This window comes from Octodon degus, unplaced genomic scaffold (genome assembly GCF_000260255.1).
Source record: "Octodon degus isolate 3935 unplaced genomic scaffold, OctDeg1.0 scaffold00005, whole genome shotgun sequence".
Taxonomy (NCBI): Eukaryota; Metazoa; Chordata; class Mammalia; order Rodentia; family Octodontidae; genus Octodon; species Octodon degus.
The window spans coordinates 22,199,539-22,210,132 of NW_004524581.1; the positions used below are offsets into that span (position 1 = coordinate 22,199,539).

General features: G+C 45.1%; 1 protein-coding gene across 1 annotated transcript; it reads right to left on the reverse strand.

The window, feature by feature from the left end:
- Positions 1 to 292: 292 nt before the first annotated feature.
- Mymx (myomixer, myoblast fusion factor) lies at positions 293 to 547 on the reverse strand. The gene has a single exon (XM_023720430.1). It carries the CDS (start codon positions 545 to 547, stop codon positions 293 to 295), a length of 255 nt encoding a protein of 84 aa, XP_023576198.1.
- Positions 548 to 10,594: the final 10,047 nt, after the last annotated feature.

Below are 10,594 nucleotides of genomic sequence, written 5' to 3' on the forward strand. Positions count from 1 at the left end.
AGTGGTCTTACTCTTCTAAGGCCACTCTTAAGTCTGGAAGATGGTCTGGATTCAGATGTCCCCTCTGAGCTAAAATACCACTTGTCCCCATGTAGACATTGTCTATCACTGGGCCTGCTGTCCCTGTCGGCTGCAGGCCCCTGTCACCTGAAGCCTTAGGTGGCAATGCAGGCACCCTTCCAGGAGAGCCCCATTTACACCCAGTGCCATGCCAGGCTGTGGCCGTGAGATCCCAGGACCAGCCCACTCCTGAGGAAAGTGTTTTGCTACCACGGCTGCTCCGAGCACAACCTCACTTTCGGCGGGCTCGCCCCTCCTTCTGCTCCTCAAGGTCCACTCTGGGGGCCTCCCTGGCATCCGGTGGGTGTTGCTGGCTGAGGATGAGTAGCAGGCAGCCCAGCACAGCATCCCGTGTGTCCTGTGAGCCCAGGCGATGGGCCAGGCGGCGCAGCAGGGGCAGGAGGTGCTGGCGGGCCAGGCGGGCCAGGGGCAGCAGCAGGCGGGACAGCAGCGTGCGCAGCAGCAGTGGTAGCAGGGGGGCAGGCATGGTGGCCAGGCTCCTGAGAAGGCAACATTGGCTCTAGACCCAAACCCCTGTTCCTACCTCCCCTTTCTGCTAACCACCCCTCCTTGTGCACACTTCAGCCTTAATTCCTTCCTTTGTTTCCTCACTTTATTCTGTCCTTCCTTCCCTCCCGCCCTCTCTTCCTCCCTCCCTCCCTCCCTCCATCCTTCCCACCCTTCTTTCCTTCTTTCTTGGTACTGAGAATTGAACACACCACCTCAAGCTTGCCAGGCAGGCACAGTGCCCCTAAGCTATAGCCCCAGCCCCCGCTTCAGCTTCCTTCCTTCAGCCTCCCTCCTCAACCCAAGAGAAAAAGTCACCTTTTCCCTGGAGGCCCTTGATCCACCCAGACCTGTACTCCCTGCCCTCCTGGATACCCTCACCGATCGGGGCAGTTCTCACCCTTCGGAAGGGCTGCTCAGAGTAGCCTCTAGCTGGATTTGCCTGCTGTGGAGACAACCTCGATACTAGATCCAACACAGGCCAGTCCCACCCCGTGTGGCCTGCCTGGGTGGGGGAACAATGGCGACAGCTGTGTTCTCAGCACCTGGCATATCCAGACATGGGGCAGCTGGCTGGTTGCCTTTCCAGGCTGGGTGTGAGGAGGGAACAGAACTGAAATTCCTGGTCAGTGTAGACTTCAGAACTGGAACCAAGGGGGCTGGTGAGATGGCTCAGTGGTCTAAAGCACCTACTTAGAACAAGCTAAGCTAAGCAAAGCACAGAGACCGCGGCTCAATCCCCCAGCACCACATGCCAGCCAGCCCCGCCCCCTGGTGGGTTGAGCTGGCCACACACACACAAAAATAAATAAATAAATAAACAAATAAATTAAAAAAAAAAAAAAAAGAACTGGAACCGAGACTACACTTTCAAACATGGAACTTAAAGTGTGTTGACTCAGGGCTCCAGGCCCCTCATCTGAAACTTCATCACTGGGGGACCTGGGAGGGAGGGCTAGAGAGCACAGTGTGTGACACCGTATGTCCAGATCTCAAGTATGGTCAGGTTGCAGCCAGAAACACCCCCCCGAATGTGTAGATGGGAGCATTGTCCCACAGCTGACACATCTAGGACATCCCCATACCGGGACAGGAAAGTATCGCCCAGCCCGGGACCCTCTTCTTTACCCATTGCCCCAGATGGAAGGGATCCTATGACATAGCCAGGTAAAGTGACTTGGGCCTAAGCCTGGGTTTTGTGTTCTAACACTTCATATTACTTCAGATAATGATTCATTTTAAATTTTATTTTTATGAGTACCTACTCGCAGTACAGAATGATCACGTGCATTGTGGGGAGTTGGTGCCCGTACCTAATATCTTAGTTCGGTTTATTTAACCTTCCCCTCCCCTCCTTCTTCCTCATTCCATAACTTGGTCCCCTTCCCATTTGCAAAAGATCTGACTCCCTGTTTCCTATTATCTGTCTTTTACTTTGCTTTTTAAATTATTTACACTTTGGGTTTCTCATGTAAGAGAAACCACGCCATATGTGAGCTTATGTGTCTGAGTTCTCTGACATTATAGTCTCAAGCTGCATCTATTTTCCTACACAGGAAATGTGTTTAATCCCTGTCTTGCTGGGCTCCAGTAAGAGGATGGCATGAATGTCATTGAAACTTCCAAGCCTTGGGAAGGTGATCTCTTATCACCATCCACCAGCACTACCATCGACATCAGTGTCACTCCAGTTTCCACCGAGATAGAATCTTCAGGGGTCAGAAAGCTTCCTCCAGGGGGGGAAGCAGGAGGGAGCTGGAGAGGTTCAGTTGACCCACAGTCTTTTGGTGGCTTCCAGAGAAGGCTCACGGGCCACGTGCTCAGCCCACAGGTGCTGTAGGATGCAGACAGGACATGGGTGTGCCCATCCCGAGTTCATGTCTCACTAGTCCTCATTGCCACCCTGCAGGGAAGTAGCCATTAGAACCATCCTGGGAGTGGAAACTGAACTTCAGAGTAGCCAGGCCTCAAGCCCAAGTTACAGAGTAAGAAGATGACCTTATCTTCCCCAGACCTGCTCTTTGTCCTGTTTTCCTGTTTCTCAAAGTGGCAATCATGTCTTTTTCCCAAGTCATGGAAGTTATTCTGGATTCTTTTCCCCATTTTCTGCTCAAGTGCAAATCCTCATGGTTCTATTTCCAAAATATCCAGAATCGAGGCCTGGGGGTATAGCTCAGAGGTAGAACACTTGCCTGGCATGGGGGAGGCCCTGGGTTTAATCTCTAGCATTTAAAAGAAAATTGGGAATCTGGCTGTGCTCGGTAGCACACACTAGACTCTCAGCACTCGGGAGGCTGAGGCAGGAAGATCTGGCCTAGTCTGTGCTCCATAGTGTTCAAGGCCAACCTCTGTCACACAGCAAGACCCCGTCTGCGAAACAAAACAACACACTGTGATTTCCCTGACGTTCACATCAAATCATCTAGTCTCAACTTGCAGGACTTCGAGGAAAGTGCAGCTCCTGTTCTTAGTCATTCTGAGAAAGAATTCAGGATCCAGTCCAATTTACAGGTAGATTAAACATCAAAGGTAATCTGATAATGGGTACATTACAGTTTTCTATTGAAAAAAAATTTGGGGGTCAGTACTAGAGATTGAGCTCATTAGTGGAGTAGTTATGTCTTTTTTCTTGGTACTTTAAAAGCATAATTAAACCTCTATTTTGTGATTATTTTTTGTTTTTTGTTGGCTTTTTTTTGGTACCAGGGATCAAACTTAGTACCTTGAACTTGTCAGGCAGGCTCTTTTGTCACTGAACTATATCCCTGGCTTGGCTGTGTTTTAAAATTATTTTTTCTTTCTTTCTTTTCTTTTCTTTTTTTTCGTTCTTTCTTTTTTTTTTTTTGTATTTTAGGGAAGGGTCTATAGGGTGTTTATGGTCTCACTATATCCCCAGACCTATACAGTGATTTTTTTTTTTTCTATACAGTGATTTTTAAGACCAACCTAAACTACATAGTGAGACATTGCCTTAAAAAAGTAAAAACAAGAACAAAAAATAAAAGGGAGTTGAGGATGTAATTCAGTGATAGAGCACTTGCTACCTTTCAGAACTAGCAGACACACACACACATGCACACACACACACACGAAGCAAGCAAGCATGCATTTTGAAGCTAAGTAAGCCAAAGACATCTTGTCTGATTGCTCCTGCACTACCTATAAATTTAGGTGAATTTTTTCTTTTTTTGGTACCTGGAATCAAACTCGGCCTCAGTGGTGCCACTGAGCTACATCCCCGGCCCTGTTTGTTTATTTTTTAAGACAGTGTCTTGCTACGTTGTTCAGGCTGACCCTGAACTCATGGCAGTCCTTCTACCATTGCACCCCATGATTTAGGTGAATTCTGAGATTTCCGAAATATATTGAGGTTCTTGGGCCTGCCAAGGAGTGACATTTCGGGACCAGGGAGATGGCTCAGTAGAGTAAGCACTTGCCTGGCAAGCACAAGAGTCTGAGTTCAATCCCTGGTTCCACACGCACAAAAAAGTGACATTTCTTACTTATCTGTAAGGCAACTGGAATGGCACCAGAAGCAGAGTCCTTGCTGCCACTGTGCCTGACAGACGCCTCGGGAACTGGAGAAGCCCTGGAACGCCGTGATGGGAAATTCTAGGTAGAGCTGGGACCGTCGGAATGCTAAGAATTCAGAAAGGAAAGAATGTGCTCCCGAGGTTTCAAATGGGAGCAGGACTCTATTGGGAACTGGACTGTTACATTCTGGCGATGACCTTATTTATATGTTGTTTGTGTCCCAAGATTTTACAAGAGGTTCAAAGTAAAAGCGGCGGGCTGATCTGTGGTGTAGCTCAGTGGTAGAGCGTTTGCTGAGTGTGCACAGTGCCCTGCATTTGATCTCCAGTACTGCAGGAAAGAAAAATAAAGTAAGATGCAGTGGCCTGCCTTCTTCCTTCCTAGTCTACAGGAAGAAACTCAGAGTAATTCAACATTCAGGGGCTTAGCATCGAGAATACTGACTGCTTTTAGTCATGCCCATGTATAGTGAGAATCAGAAGCAGAAAGCAGAGTAGAAGTTTTAAAATTGCTCATTTTGGGGGCCGGGGAGATGGCTCAGTAGAATAAGTGCTTCCCTGGCAAGTGCAAGGGTTTGAGTTCAATCCCTGGTTCTGGAAAAAAAAAAAATTATTCATTTTGGCTAAAAGAGATACATTTATAAAGCTGGGGCTAAGGCACATGTGGTTGCTGAAAGAAGTCAGTGCTATAAAAAGGTGACCAATGCCAGGCGTGGTGGCGTGTGCCTGGAATCCCAGTAGAGGCAGAAGGATCTCTGCAGGCCTGGGCTGCAAAGTGAGCTCAAGGCCAGCTCTGTCTCAAAAAGACAGGAAAAGAAAGAGGGCAGTCAACTACTTTGCACTGGGACAAAAAGAAAGATACCTGAAGACATTCCCCAAATCAAAAGATTCCCACCCACTGTAGGCCCAAGAATGCAAAACTGTTGACTGTTCATTTGAGAAAATCTCTCCTGGGCCCCCTGCCTGAGAAAGGCTGCCAGTGGAATTGGCTTCCTGGAATTCATTTCATTGTGCTCAGCTGTCTAGGCACTGCGAAGCTGTCTGCAGCTGCAGCCCAGCAGGCACAGGCTACTGTTTGCACTGGCAGCAGACCTCCGCATCATCTGTGTGATCCTGGTTTTGCAGGCATGTGGAATGCAAGAAATCACCAGGATTAGTATTCACCTTTCAGATGAAGGCCTGGGAGGCCACGCAAATGTGTCACAGGCTTGGAGACCCTGACAGGAGCCCCTGAGATGGCAGTGTGTGAAGCTGTGAAACCAAAGCTACAGTGGACATCCCAAGGAGGCAGAGGTGCCAGGAATATGGAATATCTGCTGAGGAAAGCCACAATGGGCGAAGCCATCCAAAGGGAGGAACCATGTGGACTGCAGCCTGTAAGGCCATAGGGTGGGGCTGTCCACGGGCTTTGGAGATCATATCTCAGCACCATGTGCCCTGGGTGCTGACACAGAGGTGTGAGACTTACTGTTTGGCTTGTTGGGTTTTGGTCTTTCTTTGATTATTTTTTTCTAGCCTGCTGTTTTTTCCTGTTGGAATAAGAATATTTCCCTTGTGCCATTTTTAGCTTGCATGTGTGGAACTTGCTTTTTGATTTTTATAGAGGCTCACAGGTAAGAGTTTGCTTTGAGTCTTAGAGGAGACTTTGGACTTGGACTCTTGAGCAGTGCTGGAACTACTGAGACTTTGATGAACGAATTAGTGTGTTTTGATTACCTGAAGGCTAGACACATCATGTTAGGGGGAATTATGATCTTGTTATTGTCTCTGGAAGTTAAGTATGGTTTAAGGAGATGTGTTGGGGTGTCAAGTTGACAAGGGATAGAATTGGGATAGTTAATATTGATTGTCACCTTGGCTTGAGAGACACCTAGAAAGCTAGGCAAGCATGCTTCTTGGTGTGAATGGATGGGTGGGTTGTGAGGCTGAGACCTCAGGGATTATACCTTCTCCCTGTCCCCTTCCTCTTGGAAGTTCTCTGTTTCTTCGATGCCATGAGTTGGGCAGTTGTCCCTCCATCATTCCCTCCTGCCAAGGTGCTTTTGCCTTGGAGCAGCTGGCCATGGACTGAGGCATCTAGAACTGTGAGCCAAAAGGAGCCTCTCCCCTAAGTTTTTTTTTTGTTTTTTTGTTTTTTTTTCTTTTCTTTGTATTTTAGGGAAGGGTCTACATGGTGTTCAGGGTCTCACTACTAGATCGGACTCATAATGATCCACCTGTTTACAGCCTCCCAAGAGCTGGGATTAAAGGTGTGTGGCACCATACCCAGTCTCTCCCCTAAATTGTTTACATCAGGGGTGTTATCCCTTTAACAGAACTCTGACTGTGTACAGGAACCATGTATGTAAGAGAATAGGCTGCTGTTCCTCCCCACCCTATGGGTTTGTCTTGACTCTGTAAAGTCAGTCTTAGTTCCTTAAAAACTATTTGGTCTTATCTGATTCTATGCACATTTCAAAACATGTTCTTCATCTCAAAGCCTTGGTACTATACTCAAAGTTTCCAACTATATTTTGTAAGAAACAGCTGCTTTCTGAACATATATGCATAACTCTACAGCCATGAAAACAAGAATTTTCACTAAGAATTCTAAATTCTGAAGCTGGGCATGGAAGTGCATGCCTGTAATTCCAGCTATCCAGGAAGTCAAAGTAGGAAGATCATACACTGTAGACCAGCCGGAGCAACTTAGCAAGACTGTCTCAAAATTTAAAAAAATTAGCCCAGCATGGCTGTGCACATCTGTAATCTCAGCGCTTAGGAGGCTGAGGCAGAAGGGGGCCTAGTCTGGGTTACACAGTATGTTTGAGGCCAACCTGAACTACACAGGGAGACTTTGTCTCAAAAAACAGAAAAAGGGGCTGGGGAGATAGCTCAGTGGAATAAGTGCTTGCCTGGCAAGTGTAAGGTCCTGAGTTCAATCCCTAGTACCAATAATAATAATAATAATAATAATAACAACAACAACAACAACAAGAAGAGGAAGAAGAAATAAAAAGGGTTGAAACTATATAGTTCAATATTAGAGGACCCCTAAGTTCAATTCCCAAAGGGAAAAGAAGATTTTTAAAGTTTTTTATTTCCTGAGTTCTAAAAGGACAAGTTAGGTAGAAAAAGGAAGTGTTTCAATTCTGCTTACAAAAGGTGACCTTTACTAAGTTGCTGAATAGGTTCCTTTCAGTCAAGTCCCATCTTTTGATCCTCAAGATATGAGAAACTTGTAGCAGTCAGATCCATCCTTTGCATCTTTTAAAGACAGAGCGTCAGAAGATTAGAGTTGCTGTAAACATTTTCAGGAAGGCATCAGAGTAAAGGAATCGCTGCCTGTGGGTGACAGAGGGCTTGAAGTGGCCACAAGGAAGAGCCTGATGAGTGATCACTACGATGGTGCTTCGAGGAAATTTCAAAACTTCTGCCTCATACTTTTTTTCCTGTGGCACTGAAGATATTTTGTTTTGCTTTTTTTTTTTTTTCTTTCTTTCTTTTTTTAATTTTGTTGTTTTTCTGAGACAATCTCTTGCTATGTAGTTCAGGCAGCCTTGAATTCACTATGCAGTCTGGGCTGGCCTCAAACCTGCTGTAATCCTCCTGCCTCAGCCTCCCAAGTAGCTGGATTGTAGTAATGCACCCCTCACTCAGCTTCATAACATGTATTAAGATAACTAGGAGGGGCCGGGGAGATGGCTCAGTGGAATAAGCACTTCCCTGGCAAATACAAGGGCTTGAGTTCGATCCCTGGTTCTGGAAAAAAAAAAAAAATGAAAAAGATAACTAGGACTATGATCGATGACAAACCTAGACCTCAGTGTACCACATTGCTAGGAATTACGCTCAACTGCTAGATTACTTAATGTTATTGATAAATATGCCTATACCATCAGCCTTGCTTAGTATTTGGCAATTTTTTCCTATTATTTAACATATCAAATAAGTTTAATTAGGGCTGGAGTGTGTACTCAGTGGTAGGGCATGTGTGTGCAAGCTCTGGGTTTGGTTCCCAGCACACTCATACACATACACAGAAAGCATATTAGATTAATACCTTTGTTTTCACAAGGAGAGAAAAATCAAATTTTGAGATGTTCCAGGATTGCATCTGGAGAACCTCAAAGTTTGAGGGTTTTGTTTTTATTCTTTTTTTTTTTTTTTCAGAACTGGAGATTGAACTCAAGTCCTTGGGCTTGCCAGGCAAGCGCTTATTCAACTGAGCCATCTCCCCAACCAAGGTTTTTGTTTTAAAAAAAAAAACAATAAAAAAAACTTTGGAATTTGATTTTGGAACATGTCCAAAAGTTTAGAACACTTGGTTAAAAAAAAAAAACAAAAAACAAAAAACACTTGGTTAAGTATGATCACAGATTGTTATGAAATACCTTCCTCCACCCCCTGCCCCGCATCTTTCTCCATGCTGGGGGTGGAGCTCAGGGTGTAGTACAGGCCAAGCAAGGGCTCGGCCCTGAGTGACACCCTCCAGCCTCTTGGTTTTGTAAAGTAATAAAAACCTGAATAAATTTTTTATTTTATTGTTTTTGTTTGTTTGTTTTTGGCAGAACCAGGGATTGAACTCAGGCCCTTGCGCTTGTCAGGGAAGCGCTTATTCCACCAAGCCATCACCCTGGCTCCCCCGAATAAATTTAATATAAAGCACAGGAAATTTCTTTGACAAAACACAGAATTCTACCTCCTGGAGGATCAGAGAAAGGATTGCTTCACAATCTCTTATCAAGAGCAGAAAGACAGAGGAACAGAGAAGCAACCAACGTGAAGTAAAGATAAGGTGTGTATCCTACCATCACGCTCTACCCCAAAGTGTGTGCAGTTTCAGTAATAATAAAAAGAAAGAAGAAAGTAAAAGTGAGCCAGTGCTCCAAGAAAACCTTGCCCTTTTGAGAAAGAAGTCCAAATTCCAACTTCACATCTGGTTTTTTTTTTTTTTTTTTTTTTTTTTTTTTACCAGGGATCAAACTTGGGGCCTTGCACTTGCCAGGTAGGCACTTATGCCACTGAGCTATATCCCTGACCCACATCTGTTGTTTTGCAGTGATTAGAGATCAAACCCAGGACCTTGGGTGTGCGGGCAACACTCCACCACTTGAGCCCACTGGGCCTGTCAGTGAACCTGTCCAGGCCACTCTCCTGGGAAACCACCACAAATTCATTCAATTTAGTCCACTTGACCACATGAAATCCTCTATCTGATATCAGGGCGATGTAGGACCTCTAAGTGATAGAAAAGAAATACCATAGGGCTGGGGAGATGGCTCAGTGGAATAAGTGCTTCCCTGGCAAGCACAAGGGTCTGAGTTCAATCCCTGGTTCTGCAAAAAAGAAATAGTATAACTCTCAACCTGCTAGAGGTCTGATACATTGAGTTCATGTTCCCTAAAATTGAAGGATGAATTTTAAGGAACAATGGAGGTTAAAAGAGGAAAAGGCAGTTCTTGTCTAAGAGAGACAGGAGGGGACCTGGAAAGTGGGTTGTCATGGACTCCACTTACAAGGAAGGATTTATAGAGCAAAATGACAAAGTGAGTATAAGGTGGGACAAAAGTATGATCAGCCAATAAGATTACAAGGATAGCCACTTAGGTAATATTGATCCAATGGGGAAATGAGTCACATAAAGACCAGGGACCTTTCCTGAAAAGGGAATAGGTCAGGAGTCAGCCACAGCCACCCACACCCAAGGTGACTAATGATTAGTTAGAATATCAGTCATTACTGTTTATCCCTTAGGGAAGAATGTATAGTCATTTGTCGTCCTGAGGCCTGGCCTTCAACAAGTGTGCCTCTAGGCATAGTTGTAATGCGTTCTTCTCTCCTGCGCTGACCTCTCTGAGGGCTTAGCCCTTTCTGCCTATAATATTTTTATCTAACTTAGCTGTCTATAATATTACTTCCTTTGAAGAGGCGCCTTTAATTGCTATGGAGGGGCAAGGTGCAAAGATTGTTTTGGATACTTCTGGCTGAGAGGATCATGGCTGTGATCAGCAATCAGATATTCCACAAAAGGTGGGTCTAAAGACCCTCAACAGACAACAGGATTTAAATTTTTTTTTTTGCTGGGAATCGAACTTAGGGCCTTGTACTTGCCAAGCAAATACTGTGCTGCTGAGCTACATCCCTGGCCCGAAAATAGGCATTTTTGACTTGGTATAGCTTTAAGTCTGGGAGAGATGAGACCAAAGAAGCAGTCAAGTATGCATGGGTCAAATAATATGATCAACAATGTTATGAATGTAACCAATAGAAGTTTCCATGAGGAAGAGCTAGGAATAGCTTCCCACAAAGAGGAGAAGGAGAAGGTCTAGAGAATTTTAGAATCTGACATAGCATTAATCTGTTGCTTAACATCTTGAATTTTTTTTTTTTTTTTTTTTTTTTTTCAGAACTGGGGATTGAACTCAGGCCCTTGCGCTTACCAGGGAAGCGCTTATCCTACTGAGCCATCTCCCTGGCCCCATCTTGAACATTATTGAGATATTAGCAGAAGC

Bases quoted from the DNA above. Each gene is read 5' to 3' on its own strand.
- Mymx (XM_023720430.1), bottom strand. From the start codon at position 547: ATGCCTGCCCCCCTGCTACCACTGCTGCTGCGCACGCTGCTGTCCCGC.